Source organism: Nicotiana tomentosiformis, chromosome 2 (assembly GCF_000390325.3).
Source record: "Nicotiana tomentosiformis chromosome 2, ASM39032v3, whole genome shotgun sequence".
NCBI lineage: Eukaryota > Viridiplantae > Streptophyta > Magnoliopsida > Solanales > Solanaceae > Nicotiana > Nicotiana tomentosiformis.
Window position 1 is genome coordinate 162,275,034 of NC_090813.1, and position 18,795 is coordinate 162,293,828.

The 18,795-nt window shown below is 38.3% G+C and overlaps 1 protein-coding gene across 2 annotated transcripts in view; it reads left to right on the forward strand.

The window, feature by feature from the left end:
- Positions 1-213: 213 nt before the first annotated feature.
- Positions 214-18,795, forward strand: part of LOC104085827 (probable inactive ATP-dependent zinc metalloprotease FTSHI 5, chloroplastic) — a 47,996-nt gene continuing 29,414 nt past the window's right edge. For both annotated transcript variants that reach the window (XM_009589948.4, XM_009589950.4), the window contains exons 1-9: positions 214-1,290; positions 1,849-2,320; positions 8,339-8,539; positions 8,622-8,915; positions 9,016-9,285; positions 9,429-9,518; positions 9,602-9,733; positions 13,256-13,429; positions 13,920-14,041. In XM_009589948.4, coding sequence (XP_009588243.1) covers positions 359-1,290; positions 1,849-2,320; positions 8,339-8,539; positions 8,622-8,915; positions 9,016-9,285; positions 9,429-9,518; positions 9,602-9,733; positions 13,256-13,429; positions 13,920-14,041 — 2,687 coding nt within the window. In that variant the 5' untranslated portion in view covers positions 214-358. The remainder of the gene's footprint in view (positions 1,291-1,848; positions 2,321-8,338; positions 8,540-8,621; positions 8,916-9,015; positions 9,286-9,428; positions 9,519-9,601; positions 9,734-13,255; positions 13,430-13,919; positions 14,042-18,795) is intronic.

The window sequence follows — 18,795 nt, forward strand, 5'->3', positions numbered from 1 at the left end:
TACCGATCTCGAGTCGGTTTCAGCAATAAGCCCGCGAAGCCCGAGACCGTTTAGGACCGGATTGCATAAGACTTGACTATTTAGGATCGGCCCGCTTTGGACCGGGCCCGCAAAACCCATTTAGGACCGGACCCGACCCACTTGACACCTTAGAGCGAGCAGGCGCCGCTGGCCAATATAAGGATTTGGGCCGTGACAATTTGCTGTATTAACTTTGCTCGCCGGCTCTTTCTCTTGGAGTTTTATAAAACCCCAGCGGTCTTATCCTTCTTCTCTTTCAACTTTCTCAGAAATGCTTCTACTCTCCCAATTTCATGCGCTATAACACCAACGTCTTAGCCTTCATCACCGCCCTATTATGTATACTACTGCTACTACTACTACTCCATTCTTCACTACCCCTACTCCTCAAAATCCATTCTTCAATCGCCCTAATAACCGAATCCGCTTGAAAAAATTCCCTGTTAAATCTTCCTGTGAAGGAGATAAACCCAAAAATTCTCTTCTAGTTCCTATAACTTCAGCTCCAGCTAGACTTCTTCTAGAGTGTTCTATCACCAAAAATGACACAATAATACCAGATAGGTATAATAATGACCAAAATCCTCTGAAACCCTTTGTAAAGCCTTTAGTCTACACATTATTCTCTGTTGCTTTTACATTTTGCCCCATTCTAGGATTTCAATTGCCTCCTGCTATCGCTGCTCCGCCCGCGGCAGCTGAGCTGATTAACAAAACAAAAAAGAAAGGTAGTAGTAAAGGGGAACATGTGTATTCACATTGTACTAAGAGATTGTTAGAGACAGTCTCGGGGTTGCTTAAAGTTATAGAGGAGGTGAAGTACGGTAAAGAGGATGTAAGATGTGTGGAGGAAAAGCTAAAAGATGTGAAGATGAAGAAGAAGGAGTTGCAAGAGGAGATCATGAATGGTCTCTATGTGGAACTGAGATTGTTAAATGGGGAAAAAGGCGCGTTGGTGAAGCGTTCAGAGGAGATTATTGATGTAGTGCTGAAGATTAAGAGGGAGGAGGAAAGTTTATTGAAGAAGGCTAAGGGCAATGAAGATGCAGTAGTAAAGGGAAAAGTTGCGAAATTGGATGAGGAAGTGAGACGGAGCGGGGAGGAATATAATGGATTGTGGGAAAGGATTGCTGAGATAGACGATGAGATTATGAGGAGAGAAACACTTGCATTAAGCATTGGTGTGAGGGAGCTTGCTTCTATTGAGAGGGAGTGTGAAATCTTGGTCAAGGAGTTTCTAAGGAAAATGAGGCTGGAAAGCATCAGGAGGTAAGACAATATTGAAATTTTAGGTCTTTGGTACAAGTAATGATAGCAAAGCAGCTGTGCTTCTTTTAATCTGACACCTGATATGGGCATGAATTTGGCATGGAGCTCTTTTGTTTCAATTGTGCCCTCAGGTTCAGGGAAAATCTTGGGATGCAACTGCCCATGTGCACGTACTAATTTAGTTGGCACCTAAAACATATAGCTCTGTTGTGAACTGATTGTTTTTTCTTTCTTTTGAGGATTTAACCTTGTAAATTGTTCTGGTATTTGCCTGGAATACCTCATCTAGACATTTTAATGCTTAGTTAGCTATTATATTAGCTAGAATTAAAGTCCATCTCCAATTTTACTTGTTCCTTGGTCATCTAATCTACTTTATGTTGGTGACTAAATAGTTGACGTTTAGCATGTTATTATTGTAGGTTGTAGATATCCTTTTGTTCTTTAGAAGAGGTTAGTTTTGTTTAATACTATTTGTAACAAAACTTGCTATCTGATATTGTTTGTGAACTATATTGTTCCAATCATTTAATATACTTGTGTTCTATGTGTTTGCAGTGTGCCTAAAAACTCTCTCACCAAGCTTTCTAGATCTGAGATAAAAGAAGAGCTGCAAACTGCTCAAAGACAATTATTAGAGCAGATAGCTCTACCCAGTGTTTTGGAAAATGAAGAGAATGTACTCCTTTTTGATCAAGACTCTATGGTGTTTGCTCATCGAATAGAACAAACACTTAAGAACTCCAGAGAGATGCAACAGAGTCTCGAGAGTCGTATTAAGAAAAAATTGAAGAGATATGGCGATGAAAAACGTTTTGTTGTAAACACGCCAGCAGATGAAGTTGTCAAGGGTTTCCCTGAGATTGAATTAAAGTGGATGTTTGGAAACAGGGAGGTCGTAGTTCCAAAGGCCGTTAGCCTCAATTTGCAGCATGGTTGGAAGAAATGGCGTGAGGACGTTAAAGCAGAGCTCAAGAGGGATTTGCTGGAGAATGTTGAGCATGGTAAAAAGTACATGGCTGAAAAACAGGTATGTTTTGCTGAAATGCTTAGATCTGCCTGCTTATGCTAGGTAGTGCAATCATCCGCTTCTACTTTTGCCTTTCTATTACTATCAGTTTGATAATTTATCATTAAATTGATCATCTTGGAATTCCTCTTGTGGCTCATTGCTATCCATAACTTATCTTTTCCTCTGTAGTAAGAGTTACTTTGTATCTAATTAGCTAGTGTTTCTCAGTAACTGTTTGTCTCATATCTTGGCTTCAATTTTGTGATCTAGAAGTGTGAGACTCTACATAAGTGAGGGGTTGGTACATTATAGATTGTGGGGTTGTGGTCTCATGGCTAAATAGGTGTCTGATAGGTTGGATGATTTTCCCTAATAAAGTTCACTTCTACTCTAGGGATAACTGTTTTTCCTGCCAAAACTACTGTATTGGGTATCAGCAATCAGGAGAGAACATGAAAGACTGCACCTTTAGAACTTGTATTAACCGATTTCATGGTCTAATCTTGAATGCTCCATTATGTGCCCCAATGAGGATAGACAGAAGAGCATTCTAAAAAAAATAAGGATATGCAGAAGAGAATCACATCACCAGCTATTTTTTATGCTCTGGAGCAACCTATAATCAGGTTTCAATGGTAGAATTAGCTGAATATATGGATACTAACCTATGCCTATGCCATCCGGCCCTCTCCCCAGAGGAGAAATAAAACCTAGCTCATTAGGAATGCTTACAGGTTACAGTTGTCTTAGCATGAGATCCTTCTGTTTTTAATTTTCCTGTTTGTTGGGCTAAGGGTGGGGATTACCTTCTGTGAGATCATATAAATGTGCTCAGATTGTGACTGGTACATGCTGAGGATCAATCTATAGAATTTTCTAGTCCTTCTTTTTAAAGATAAATGATGCTCCTGCAAAACACCCATTGACAGATCTAGAATTGCCGACGACAGTAGTTCATTTTTTTTTTCATTTTGTTACAGGATTTTGGGGCTTTTGTTCCTTTGATATTTCACTTACATAACTCTACAAACCAGTTTTCTTCATTTTGACTAAGTTCACCCTCTAAACCATTGAAAAATCCGTTGTTGTGCGCTAAAAGGTACTTACAAATTTTTGCATCAAGAACCCTATTTGTAGAGAACCATATTATTTTGTGGGTTCGCTGCAATTCGGTGTACAGCTTGCCTATAGGGTTTCCCTAGTCATTTTATTTGCCTTATATAGAAAAAAATGAACGTAGCTCAAGAAGGGGAAAAGAAACTTTGCTCTTTTATTATGATGACTATTAAGTGTTTATGATTACTATTTGACTTGCAATAGGCAGTTCAAAATGATAAAACTTTGAACTGTTTGTTTTTTAGTTTTTATATCGGTAAAGATAACTTCTATTTCCTCTGTCCTAGTTTATGTGTCATACTTTGCGTTTTAGTCTGTCCCGAAAAGAATGTCATACTTCTTTATTTAGAAATAATTTAATTTTAAAGTTTTTATTTATCCTTAATGAGATGATTTATAGCTGTACATATATCTGTGGCTTATTTTAAACCACAAGTTTAAAATATATTCATTTCTTCCTTAAACTCTGTGTCCAATCAAACACCACCACATAAATTGGGACAGATGGAGTATATTAGGAACCAACATACAGGTACTACTAGGAAAATATAACAGTGTTCTTTCTGTCGTCAAACAACCTTCTATTTCTTGCTTTCCAGATGCACCACCAGAGCATTGTTGTTCCATTTGTTGTTCGAAGAAAATTGTGTACCTTTCCTGTGCCATCACGGCAAAAATGATACGACTTTTTTGGGCATACACCAATCAATTCCCAAGATGTTAAGAATAAAATCCCAATTTTTTTTTGCAGAGGAAGAGATGGGTGTTCAATATGCTCTTCACATAAGAGACATCTGTTACAAAGCTGCAGCCCTTTTCTGCTGGTTGCTTTGCGTGAGACAAGCCTAGTTGGCCACCAACCAAGAGAGGCACTTCACCTTGAGAGGCCAAACCTTCCCAAATGATCTTCCAATGCCATATAACATTCTGGGGGGGTGTATGGGTAGATATAGAGTACAAGAACTAACAGAGAAGCTGCTTTTTGGATGCCCATTAAAGACAATCAGAGTTGAAAGAAACTGGAGGATATTTGCTTAAACTTAGAGTGTCTAATAAGGATAGGTACCAGCCATTGCCAAATATCATGCCAAAATCTTGTGCTCCTACCATCGCCTACATTTATAGTAGAGTTCACAAAGAAGAATTCCCATTTGGCTCAAATTTTTTGTTTTCCCATACCAAGTGGGGAGGGGGGAGGAGCATATTTGGATATTCAGGGGTTGAGAAGTCCGTAATTAGTGCATATTACGACTCTCTAAAGAGCCTTTTCTTCTTGATTGAACCTCCAAATCCACTTGCAGATCAAACTGTTGCGTTGTTAAGTGCCTTCAATTCTCTAACCCCCAAGCTTCCTAGTTTCTTGCTTTTTGTGACGGTCTTCCACTTAGCCAAATGGTAAGTCTTCTTTTCTCGATAACCTTGCCATAGGAAATCTCTCTGTATTCTATCCAACCTTCTAGTATGTGATCAAAGTCTTAATTTGAAAGGCCTTGTTGTTGATTATCCATGATAGTGATTGAAAATGAAATAGTGAGCTGAATTATGAAGTACGACCAATGTGCCAAGAATGATATTGCGTTATGGCCAATGATGTCAATAAAATGAATGACATGTAAAAGAATATGAATTGAGAGGTGAATACTTTTAATAACAAATGCTTTGGGAGTATCGATTAGCCACTGAGGAATGGTAGGTCTGAACAACCTAACCCCGAAACTACACGTGCCGGTGTAGGAATGATTGAAGGGTAAATCCCCGTGTTAATATGATGAGGCTGTTTCCCTTATATGGGATGAGATTGGTGTGTTGAGATGTTTTCCCCTTAAATGGGATGAGATTATTGCTAGCTAGATGTGATGTAACGTCGACCCACACGGCATTGTGGTGATACGACTTAGCCGATCGGGCTGCGATCGGACGCCATGCCGCGCACATGGTGGTATTGTGAGTGTATGTCTCGGAGTGAGACGGCTTAGCCAGTCGGGCTGAGATCGGACTCCGTGCTAAAACACGGTGGTATATTGGTGCTAAAGATCTCCCAACTTAAATTACCGAAACCTACTTGAAATTTACGTTTTCCCTAATGTGACACCTTGATACCGTTTGAGTCTCTTATTGATATCATGTTTTATTCTCCGTTTACTGTTGCTCGTTCTATTGAGAGAGTGCTTAGTTTTACATACTAGTACTATTCCATATGTACTGTCATGGGCGGCTTTCCAACCATGCCCCATGACCCCTTGGACGCGCCCCGTGGCGTCCTGGCCAGCTTCCCAACGCCCGTCGTCACGGTCAGTCCCGTGGTCTCGGCAGCTCCAAGTGACAAGCGCGCATGTGCCTCTGTCGCCCCACCGATAGCCATCGCCAGCGCCCAGCCACAGGCAGATGCCAACAGCGCCGCGCGCGCAAACCCTGATGCTAAAGACAAAGTTGCTGCCAACGGACTTGTTTCTGCTTTGTAGAAGACTAAGTCCTTTTCATTGTAAATATAGAGTAGTTTTGCTGCATTTTCTTTAAGTGTGATTTTTCAGCTTTCATAGGTCTAGTCATGTAACTTTGGTTTATTTTTTTTAAGCATTATTAAGGGGGACCAAGCAATCAAACTTTCAAGCAAGCAAACAATTCTCTGTACTGGTGTCTCTCCCCCCGACACCGTGTTGTTTTTCTGTAATAGCTTTCATTCAATGCAATCAAGCTTTCTTTCATTCTCAATTCTCTTTTCTGCTCTCTCTTTCAATTGATCACGACATTGGTTTTCCCGTACGGCACTGGCAATCTAGTCTAGCGTACGGAGGGGACCTCAGTTGGCGGACAGCAATCGCACTGACATCGGTTGCTTAGCCTTACGTCGCCCTTCCAAGGAACATTAGGAAGGCGCCGCGTAACAGTACTAACGTCCTTTTTGTTGGGGGCGCTGCATCTTTAATGGATGCAGGTGGTTCCATAGCAGGTGATATTGATCAGTGATAGTAGCACACCCTACCCTCAGCTGATTTGGTGAGCCCCACTTCATTTCGGGGTCCTGTATCTTCTATCCTTTGTATATAGCATTTTGAGGTATAGCCGGGGCCTTGTTGCCGGCACTGTCATAACACTCTTTTGTTCCTGTTAGAGGCTCCGTATACATGGTGTGGGTTGTGTCTGTTTTGGGGAAGTTTAAACTAAAAATGTTATAATTTTATCATCTGTTCCACTTTAACTATGATTGCACAATGTACTGTTTTGAAAACTTGTTAATGACGTAACTAATGGAAATGAACCGGTGTTGTTCACATGACTTCTTATTGACTTATTAATGAACTGTATTCTTCTCTTTATTTGTGGGTGAGTTGGGTAGACGACACTGTGGAGGCTTGCTCGACCGAGGTAACTCTGTTGAGCGCCGGTCGCTCTCCCCGAGGTCGGGGCGTGACAAATTCACCTCGTTAGGAGATTGGTGAAGCTGTATAGAGAGAGGAAGAGGGACCTGTATATGATGTTCATCGACCTAGAAAAAACATATGACAAAGTCCCGATGGAGGTCTTATGGAGATGTCTGGAGGGTAGAGGTGTTCCTGTAGCTTATATTAGGGTGATTAAGGACATGCATGATGAAGCTAAGACTCAGGTAAAGATAGTGGGTGGGGACTCAGAACACTTCCAAGTTGAGATGGGGTTGCATCATGGATCAACTCTTAGTCCTTTTTATTTGCCTTGGCGATGGACATTTTGACGCGTCACATTCAAGGGAAGGTGCCATGGTTCATGTTGTTTGCTGATGACATAGTACTGATTGACGAGACGCGAGGTGGGGTTAACGCAAGGTTGGAGGTTTAGAGACAGACCCTAGAGTCAAAAGGATTCAAGTTGAGCAGGACCAAGACAGAATACTTGGAGTGCAAGTTCAACGACGTGACTCATGAGGCGGATGTGGACGTGAAGCTTGACTCACACATCATCCCTAAGAAAGCTAGTTTTATGTACCTTGGGTCAGTAATCTAAGATAATGGGGAGATTGATGATGACGTCACATATCGTATTGGAGCGAGGTGGATGAAATGGAGGCTTGCATTCGGTGTTTTGTGTGACAAGAATATACGTCCGAGACTTAAATGTAAGTTCTACAGAACAATGATTAGACCGACTATGTTGTATGGTGTAGAGTATTGGCGTGTAAAGGAATTCCACGTCCAGAAGATGAAAGTGGTGGAAATGAGAATGGTGAGATGGATGTGTCATACCGGGAGAGATAAGATTAGAGGAAAGAACATATTGGGGACAAATGGGAGTGGTCTTCGTGGAGGACAAGATGCGGGAAGTGAGGTTGAGATAGTTCGGGCATGTGAACAGAGGGGACACAGTTTCCCTAGTTAGTAGATGCGAGAGGTTGGCCGTGGTGGGTATGAGGAGAGGTAGAGGTAGGCCAAATAAGTTGTGGGAGGAGGTGATTAGGTAGGACTTGGCGCAACTTCAACTAACCGAGGACATGACCCTTGGTAGGAGGGTGTGAAGATCGAGGATTAGGGCAGAAGGTTAGTAGGTAGTTGAGCATTTTTCTTTGCCATACCATTAGCATTATTGATCTTGCATTCCCTTATGCTTAGTTTTCTATTACTACATGTTCTGTTTTTTTACTACTGTCTCTAGGCTTGCCTCTTTCGCTTCGATTTATCTAGTATCATGTTGTTGGTATTGCTTGCTGCTATTGCTTCTTTCTCATCTTTTCTCGTGCCGAGGATCTATCGGAAACAACCTCTTTACCCTCACAAAGGTAGAGGTAAGGTCTGCGTGCACTCTGCCCTTCCAAGACCCCACTTGTGTGATTTCACTGGGTTTGTTTGTTTGTTGTTGTTGTTGCTCATTGCTTGTCTCAGTGCAAGATACCATGCCCTCTCGTAAGGTGGAATTTTTTTAATAATTATTTCCAAATGCTTATTATAGGAAAGGATCCTCCTGGATCGGGATAGAGTGGTGGCAAAATCATGGTACAATGAAGAAAGAAATAGGTGGGAGATGGATCCTGTGGCTGTTCCCTATGCTGTGTCCAAGAAGCTTCTTGAGAGTGCTAGAATCAGACATGACTGGGCTGCCATGTATGTTATGTTGAAGGGAGATGACAAAGAGTATAATGTTGATATCAAGGTATGATGCTCTATCTGCAGTGATTTCTCTTTCTGATGTAAATATCTGCCATTGATTTTTAACCTCATCATTTTTATTCCAGGAATATGATATGATTTATGAAGATTTGGGAGGTTTTGATGCCTTGTACCTGAGAATGCTTGCTTCAGGTATTCCAACTGTGGTTCAGCTGATGTGGATTCCTTTCTCAGAACTGGACTTCCGCCAACAATTTCTCTTGGTCACAAGACTCTGTCTTCAATGTCTAAATGGATTGTGGACTCTGAGAATTGTTTCATGCGGGAGAGACTGGATTGTGGAGAAAGTTAGAAACATAAATGATGACATCATGATGATGATTGTTTTCCCTACCGTGGAATTTGTCATCCCTTATCGGGTATTTATATAGCTTGCAACTTGACCCTGGTTGATTGTTTAATCTTCCTTCTTGTTTATTAACTGTGTTTTCAAAGCAGTCTCTTGCTGTTGTGGTGTAGGTGAGGATGCGGCTGGGTATGGCTTGGCCAGAGTATGTCGATCAATCTGTTGCCTCAACTTGGTACTTGAAATGGCAATCTGAGGCTGAAATGAGTTTCAGATCAAGAAAAACAGATGAATTGCAGTGGTATCTCTGGTTCTTGATTAGAACTGCAATATATGGCTATGTATTGTATTATGTGATACGCTTTATGAAGAGGAAAATTCCACGGCTTCTTGGTTATGGACCTTTAAGGAGAAACCCCAACTTACGGAAGCTGCGGAGAGTGGTATAATTACCTCCTCGACTCAGTTATATAGCTAGTGTCTGGACAAATCATTGCTAGATAACAGCTTACAAGTAATTGTTACTTCTTGCAATAATTTCAAGTAAGTCAAGTTTATGCATAATAATTGTTATACTTTGCTGCAGAAAGCATATTTTAGATTTAGGACGAGGAGAATAAAGCGAAAAAAGAAGGCAGGTGTTGATCCAATCAGTACTGCTTTTGATCAGATGAAGGTTTGCACTTTTGTTCTTTAATCATGACAATGCCTTGGTATACTTACTTTCGGTGATCAATTCTCCTTTTCTCTGTTTCCCAGAGGGTGAAGAATCCCCCTATACGTTTGAATGACTTTGCAAGCATTGATTCTATGAGAGAAGAAATTAATGAAGTCGTAGCATTTTTGCAAAACCCTCGCGCTTTTCAAGAAATGGGAGCTCGCGCCCCTCGGGTATGTTACTGCAAGTCTGTTTGATTGAAGCAGAATTTCATAGTTTAAGATAAGTGTGAATATGCTTTTCTTTAGGAGGTTTGCTTCCTTACTGGTGCATTTTTGTTTAGATCTTTGTGACTGATTAAAAAGGCACTTCCACTATGTACCCACTACTTGACAGTTATACATGCATATACTAATAATTTAAGGGCCTTCGCTTTCCTATGAAGAATTCAGTCATATGGTTGTTTAAATATCTTATACACCAATAAACGATAAACCTGTGTGAAAGAATGATGTTGATGGAGGAATTATTTTCTGGTGTTTGAAATGAACTAGTCTTATGATACGCGCGTTGCGCGTGTAATCTATTTAAATGAGTAAAAAGTTTTTAGAATTTATATAAAAATATTATGTTTGAGTTATAAAATAAAAATATAAATTCATGTAGAATAAGGAATATTGGTTCTATATAGTCAACTCAATAAGGAATGAAACTGCCATAGTCCTCAATCATCAAAATATAATTAAAAAATGAACAGTCAAAATACAAATACTGAGAAAGGTTTAAAGAAAATCAAAGGATCATTTATAAAAAGGATATTTGTCCAAAGTGTTTGATTGGGGCGGGCAATTAATTCTATATTTTTGTGTTTCTTAAATCTTCATGGCAGAGAAAGCTGCCTAATAACACAAAATATTAAATTCCCAATATCTTAATTACCAACCGAAATATGTTATTGTGCTAAAAGTCACAAATAAATGATAGAATACAATTACTTGTATAAATTTATGAATAGATACATACCATTTATTTATACTAATTTCAGTATATCTTATCAAAAAAAAAAAAAAAACTAATTTGAGTATATAATTTGAGTATTTATTATTACTTTAAATATAAGTATTACTATTATTTTCAAATTATGGCAATTGGCATGTCATAATAGTCTTGTTTACAGATATTTTCTTACTCGTCCTAATATGTGTATTAGTTTGGTTTTACATTGTATAGTAATCTTCAATTTTGAAGACATAAAATTAGATCTAAGTTATCATTAGTAAAATTGTAATGTACGTTTATATACACTTTATCACATACATATAGGAAAAAGGTTAGTTACTTTATACAATCTAAATAAGGAAAAGTTTTATAAGTAAAAAATTTATTTTATTTTAAGTTTCTAAATAAGAGTTTTTATAGCCAAAATTTTAGTAGATTTCAAAGTCCTAAATATTAGGAAAATAGTTAAATTACAATTTTGTCTAATGTGAAATCTATTTTTAAGGGGTAAAAAATGCGAACGACATTTCGCTAAGGGCCTTCGTGCTTTTAATATAGTATAGATGTTATGGTCCTCTCAACAATAATCATAATCTCTCTGGTCCTACAAAAATGGTTCTTGCTGTATTTTGTAGTCAATTTGTGTATTCAGTTAAGTTCAGTGGCTTTCTATGTGCAGAGTCAAAGTCGCTGTGCTAACTTGACATCAAGTTAACTGCAAATTGATGTAGATCTCCGATATATCACTTTTAGATTCCAATTCATCCTTTAAGTCTTGATGTATTATTTTACAACTAATGCAATAGGCTCATAAGTGACATCAAAGACAAAACAAGAAGATGGATAGGTAGAATTCTTCCTTGGTCCAGTTGTTGGTTTTGGTTGTTCCTGGACTGGTATGGCTATCTCAAGCTCTCTTAGGTTAGTAGTGTAATAACATACTGGAAAAGAGTAATTCCAGCCATTTACCTGATTTTAAGAGTAACAATGCATACTCTCTCTGTCCTAATTTATGTGATGGTATTTCCTTTTTACCCCGTCCTGAAAAGAATGACACTGTGAAACAAGAAGAAAAGAGAATTTGGGAAATAGATTGCTTGATTATTCACTCAAGCTATTGGGTTTAAATAACCTTTACAAGAAACACAAAAAGCAAAGAAAATAATTATTTCCTACAAAATCTCCTAATAACTTAATTACAGGGATTTAGGATTCTTTCCATATTTACATTCTATCTGTATTTGACATATTTAATACTCTCTCAAGCTGGGGCTTACATATCGTATGCTCCTAGCTTGCCACAGATGATGTTAATTCTGGACCCTCAGAGTGATTTTGTGAAAACATCTGGCAACTAGTCTTTTGTTGACAAAAGTTGTGACAATGCATCCAGATTCAATTTTCTGTCCAATCAAATGAAGTGATGATCTTTTTTGGTTTTGTTTTGTTTTTTGCCAAGACTTTAAGGCTCAAAATAGGCTAAAGTTTACAAATGCAGGAGTAGCAGAAACGGCCCAATTGCATGCTCTAGCCAGCTTATTGCACAATTTAGCCATTGTTTAGTTATGTAGTGGCTAATTTTATAATTAGGAGCTAGCTACTATAAATAGTAGCATAGCCATCATTTCTCCTTAGACTTTGATGATGAGAGACCTGATGTCTCTTTATTTCCTTTTATGTATTTCTGAATTTATGCATTTATATTTGAGCTACTAGGTTTGTTGTTGTTGTTGTTGTTGTTTAATTGTTTCCTTCATTTTGAGCTTAATTAATGTGTAGATTGTGAGTGTTTAGTAGTGAATTAATGCACTGCTTGATTAACTTTGTCCAAGAATTTGCAAGAGTCCTGATCTCTTGAGGATTTCCATAGTTTAGGTGCTTCATTAATTGTTCTTTGAGTTGATTAGGCTTTCTTTAGTCTAATTAATTCTAGATCCTAATTAACTTCTATCTTTGATTCCTTGTTGAATTTCCTTATCCATTGAGTTTCCGTCCTTGTTTGTTATCATCTTGGTATCAAGATGATATGAATCAAAGTCAAGAACACGGATATGGAAAACAGGAAAGAAAATAAGGATAGAAGCTCGACACAAGCAAGCAATGAAGTAATAGACAATGATTAGATGAGAAGATTCCTAATTATTTTCTATCAGAATCAAGAACAAGCACCTAGGCGATTTGGATCCTGAAGAAAACTGCTTCCTCTTGCGAATCCAAGGGCAAGTCAAAAGGCAACGTTGGGGTTTTCACCAATCACCATAAACCTCTCACAAAACTAATCACTCACAAGCTAAAACTTAATATCCTCAAATTAAAGAAAGAAATTAAGATAAACATAAATACGTAAAAGGAAATAAAGAGACATCATTTCTTTCATCATCCAATCTAAGGAGAAATGAGGGCTTGAGCTACTCCTTATAATAGCTAGCTCCTAATTATAAAATTAGCCACTACATAACTAAATTATGACTAAAGTGTGCAATTAAGCCGGCTAGAGCAAGCAATCGGGCCATTTCTTGCAAATCCACCACTTGAATCTCCAATTTAGCCTATTGTGAGCCTTCAAGTCTTCTTGGCAAGATCTTCTAAGCGTCCATAAGCTTGGCCATGTTGTAAGTTATCATAAAATTGTTGTTAACAAAACAGTGTAGCATTGTTTGTGTGTGCGTAGTATGGATGCCTATCTACAACACATGTTAAAGCTAAAATTATGCTTTATGCTTGCACTAAGTTCTATTTCATGTGTGATATGACAGGGAGTTCTTATTGTAGGGGAGAGAGGAACTGGAAAGACATCCCTAGCACTAGCAATTGCAGCAGAAGCTAAGGTGCCTCTTGTTGAAGTTAAAGCCCAACAGTTAGAGGCTGGTTTATGGGTTGGCCAAAGTGCATCAAATGTTAGAGAGCTGTTTCAAACAGCACGTGATCTGGTCAGTCTGGTTTCTTTGTTTATTGCCTCTCCTAACAATTTCCAATACCTGGTTATGGTGTCCATCTGCAACTTCTTGTCGTTATTCTAAAAAAGAAAAAGAAAAAGAAAAAGAAAAGGGTCTTGTTGAAATTGGCTGCTGATATAGCATGGATAATGGATAAAGACACATCTCTCTTTGCACGAACTGACAAAAGCTGATTGATTTTGTTTGTGTGCATGTTTTCATTGAAAGGAAATCAAGTAAAACATGGCTTATCTTGAACTGCAACTCATTATTAATTTTATGCAAGAGATAATAAGAAAGTTTGCAAAAGCTTACCGGGGTAGAACCTTTTTGTGGCTTAATCTTATGATTTTTACTTGACTGACTGAGTGAAAAGGCAACAATACTGGAGTAATATAGAGTATGATGTCAAGGAACACATCTGGTGCATTCTTCAGAGCTGTTTTTCTGTGGTGATATCTGCTTACTTGATTATCCTGTTCAGGCCCCTGTAATCATATTTGTGGAGGATTTTGACCTCTTTGCTGGAGTCAGAGGGAAGTTTATCCACACTAAAAAGCAGGACCATGAAGCCTTCATCAATCAACTCTTGGTGGAACTTGATGGGTAAGTGTATTCTCATGTTTTTAACAAGTTTAGATATTGCAGCAACAGACAAGCATCATGTTGATGTAAATCATACATCAGGCAAATGGCCTCATATAGCTATTGTTGAGTTACCCAACTCCTCTTATATAATAGTTATGTCTACTTTTGTTGTGGTCTTGTGGAGGGGAGAAGGTAGGGCTAATATGAGCACCCAGGGCTTTGATTCAGTGGTAAGGACGCAATATTGTATGTGTGGATAGAGCACACGTTATCTTCACGGGGAGCCTAATATTTAAGTGGGAGCAGGGTAAGGGGAGCCATACTTCCTCGAGTTTCGAACTTGTGGATCAAGTGATGTTGGGCTAGCCGTCCATAGGAGATTTCTCGGTTGTCATAAGGAAAATAGGGGTTGATATGATTTACTAGCTGTCAATTCTTCTAGAAAGAGCTTTTATTATTTTGTAATTGTTCTAAATTTTCAACTTTATCTTCTTTTACATTGTTAGTTATGTTTACCATCTCATATAACATTTTAAAATATTAAAAAAATTAATTTGCTTATATTAGGCTTGCCATACGGTTTCTCATGTGCGAACCTTGTAGATTTTGAGAAGAAGAAAATGCTTCTTGTATTTCTGTGTGTGTTTATATCACATGAGCAAGTGAATTTATACAAAGCTCCTAATACTTATTAAGAAAATAAAAATAAATCTATACAATCAATCTAGCTATCAAATCAAATCAAATCAAATCTCCTAAATATAATCAAATCTCCTGAAATCATGCTAATCAACAATCTCCTAAATATAATTAAATCTTCTTGAATCATGCTAATTAACACTCCCCCTCAAGTTGGTGAAAATATGTCGCACATGCCCAACTTGCAACTCAATATATGGAAAGTTTGCTTGTTGAGACCTTTGGTAAACATATCAGCTAGCTGTTTTTCCGATGGCACATGAAACAAATTCAAGACACCTGTTATAACTTTTTCTTTGATGAAGTGTCGATCAATTTTCACATGCTTTGGTCGGTCATGCTGGACTAGGTTATGAGCTATTGTCACATTACAAGGAAAGTTTTCCTTTTTCAGACAGTCTCAATTCCTCTAATAGGTTTTGTAGCCAAAGCAATTCGCAAACACCGTGGGCCATAGCTCTGTATTCCGCCTCTGCACTTGATCTAGCAACTACACTTTGCTTCTTACTTCTCCAAGTAACCAAGTTTCCTCCTACAAGCATACAATAACCGGATGTAGATCTTTTGTCATTTAGAGATCGAGCCCAATTCGCATGTGTAAAGGCTTCTATTTGGAGTCGATCATGTTTGGAGAAAAGTAGACCTTTCCCTGGAGCAGACTTCAGATACCGCAAAATGTGAAAGACATCTTGCATGTGAGGATCTCGGGGATTATGCTTGAAGTGACTCACCAGGCTAACTGAATATGTTATGTCTGGTCTAGTGTGGGAAAGATAAATGAGTCTTCCAACCAACCTGTAATATCTCTCCTTATCAACTGACTATCCAGCTCCGCTTTGTAACTTGTGATTGCTTTCAATGGGCGATTCTGCGTGTTTGCAACCTGTCATAGCAGTTTCTTTCAAGAGATCCAGAATATACTTCATTTGAGAAATAAAGATTTCTCTTTTTGATCTAGCTACCTCAATTCCCAAGAAGTACTGCAATTTTCCTAAATCCTTGATCTCAAATTCATGTGCCAACAACTTCTTCAATCAGGCCGTTTCCTCTTTGTCATTTCCTGTCATTATTATATCATCAACATAAAATATGAGAAGAGTCAGTTTACTCGTTTGATGTCTTATGAAAAGGGTGTGATCAAACGAAGCTCTGGGGATTGCTTCAGTCAGTGCTTCAGTCAGTACAAGGCTTTCTTCAATCTTTTCATAGCTTGCTGAATCTGTCAAACCAAGACATCATTGCAAGCTATGGAGATCATTGCTTTGCTGAATCTGTCAAACCAAGCTCTGGGGATTGCTTCAGGCAGTACAAGGCTTTCTTCAATCTGCATACCTTTTCTCGACTTTGGGCAATATCAAATCCAGGAGGAATCTCCATATATGCCTCTTCTTCTAAGTCTTCGTGAAGAAATGCATTTTTCACATCAAACTGTTACAAGTCCCAATCAAGATTAGCTGCACAAGGCAAAAGAATTCTAATAATGTTCATCTTAGCAACAGGGGCAAATGTCTCTTGTTATTCCCCTCCATAAGTCTGAGTAAATCCCTTAGCCACCAATCTTGCTTTGAATCTTTCAATTAAGCCATCAGCTTTGGGCTTCACAGTAAAGACCCATTTGCAGCCAACCAACTTCTTGTTTGGTGGTGAAGTGACAAGTTCCCAAGTCTTATTTTTTGAGAAGACCTTCATTTCTTCAATCTTAGCTTGCTTCCAATTAGGATCTGCAAAAGCTTCCCTCCAATTCTGGGGAATAGACACAGAAGAAATAGACAAGGCAAAGGCTCTATAGGAGGGAGACAAAAGAATTATAGGAGACAAAATTAGATAAATGGTGTTTGGTGGTGCAAGATCTGACTCCTTTTCTGTGAGCAATAGGCACATCTAACTCATTAGGAAATGTAGATAACTCACCAGTAGAACAAGGTTCAGCTTCGGTAGATTGCATGGTGGCTTCTTCAGCTCTATTTCTCCTTGAGTAAGTTTTCAAATCAGGCCTATCCAAACGCCCAATAGTCCCCCCCTGAATTCTTTCTCCAATTTCCCTTTCCCCTGTGACAATGTCATCAAGAGGTCCAGTAATAGTACTAGGTAGAATCACCTCTTCCTTCTTACTTACTCTCCCCCTGAAGAGGTGATGAGGTAATACTTAAATAGGGTTCATATTCTCGAAAGTTACATCCATGCTAACAAAAGATTTCCGAGAGGGAGGATGATAACATTGTAACCTTTGTGTGTCGGAGTATACCCAATAAAAACACTTTATAGCTCTAGGATCAAGTTTAACAACATTCCTAGTGTGGACAAAGCAAACACACCCAAACACTTTTGGAGGAACAATATATTCATTCTCACCCTTTAAAGCTTCTAGAGGACTTTGAAAATTGAGGGTTTTAAGTGGCTTTCTGTTAATAAGATAGGCAGTCGCCAGAGATCTTGCTACTTCTAATAAATATTTTTTCTTTCAGTGACCCCATTTTGTGCACTAGTATGAGGACAACTAGTCTGATGGACGATCCCATTGGACTCCAAATAAGCACCAAATCTTTTATCCATGTATTCGCTGCCATTGTCAGTTCTCAAGATTTTTATTTTGGTATCATACCGAGTACAAATCATTTTATGAAACTACTAAAAACAAGAGAAAACTTCACTTTTGGCTTTTAACAAATATACCCAAGTCATCCTAGTGCAGCAATCAATGAAAGTAACAAACCATTAACTGCTAGATAAAGAAACAGTCTGGGTAGGACCCCATACATCAGAATGAATAGTCATAAACGGAGTTGTGCTTCTATTATCACTCACAGGATAAGAGTTTTTAGTATGCTTGACATATTCATACGCATCACAGAGCAAAGGTTCAAATCGAGTCCTTGAAAACAAATCGGGATATACTATTATCAAAACAAAGAATGATGAGTGTCCTAACCGTCTATGCCGCTGTATTATTTCTTGGTTGACATCCTTACTTTTCCCAAAAAAGGCTTGACCAGAGTTTTGAATTCCATCTAATATATACAAGTCATCACGCAATCTACCACAACCAATGTTTTTCCCTGTTTGAAGATCGTGAAAAATACAATGGTCGGGAAAGAACTCCATTTTACAACTTAGAGCTTTGGTGATGACACTAATAGATAAAAAGATTGACAGGGAACTCAGGGACATGGAGCACAGATGATAGTTTAATATTAGGAGTACAAATGACAGAACCTGTTCCAGAGATAGGTGTTAAAGAACCATTGGCTATTTTAACCTTATCTCCTTTGGGACCCGGAGAATAGTTTTGAATGCCTTTTAAAGAGCCTGTCATGTGTCTATTTGTACCAGAATCAACAATCCAAGAATTAAGATGAGCAGCAAAGGCAGTACCTGATTGCACATAATTGGATGTGACAACATTAGCGGAGTCAAGTTTGGCTAGGAGGCGATGGAGAAGCTGAATTTCAACCGAAGACAAGATTTCTCCAGAAATCGTCTCCTTTAATGTCTCCATAATTTTGCCCAATCAGAAGGAAATTTGAAGAAAATTGCTCAAAAATAATTCGTCTCGCTGGAAACCAAATCTGTCTCGACGGAACCTTAACTCCGGTGAACGGAAAAATCAATACTGGTAGAGATAGATTCAGAATGTTTCGGCAACCCCAATAGAAAATAAAATTCCAAAAACAAAACTGACCAGAAGGAGTTTGTGTTGCGGACAACTACCAATATAGAGAAAACTCGACCTCTTTGATAAAAACGAAACCTAGTGCTGCGATGGAGATAACTCACATAAAAAAGGCAGCAATGGATCTGATACCATATAGATTTTGAGAAGAAGAAAAGTCTTCTTGTTTTTCTGTGTGTTTATATATCCCATGAGCAAGGGAATTTATACAAAGCTCCCAATGCTAATTAAGGATTTAAAATAAATCTATACAATCAATCCAGCTATCAAATCAAATAAAATTAAATAAAATCAAATCTCCTAAATAAAATCAAATCTCCTAAATATAATCAAATCTCCTGAAATCATGCTGCTAATCAACAATCTCCTAAATATAATCAAATCTCCTTGAATTGTGCTAATC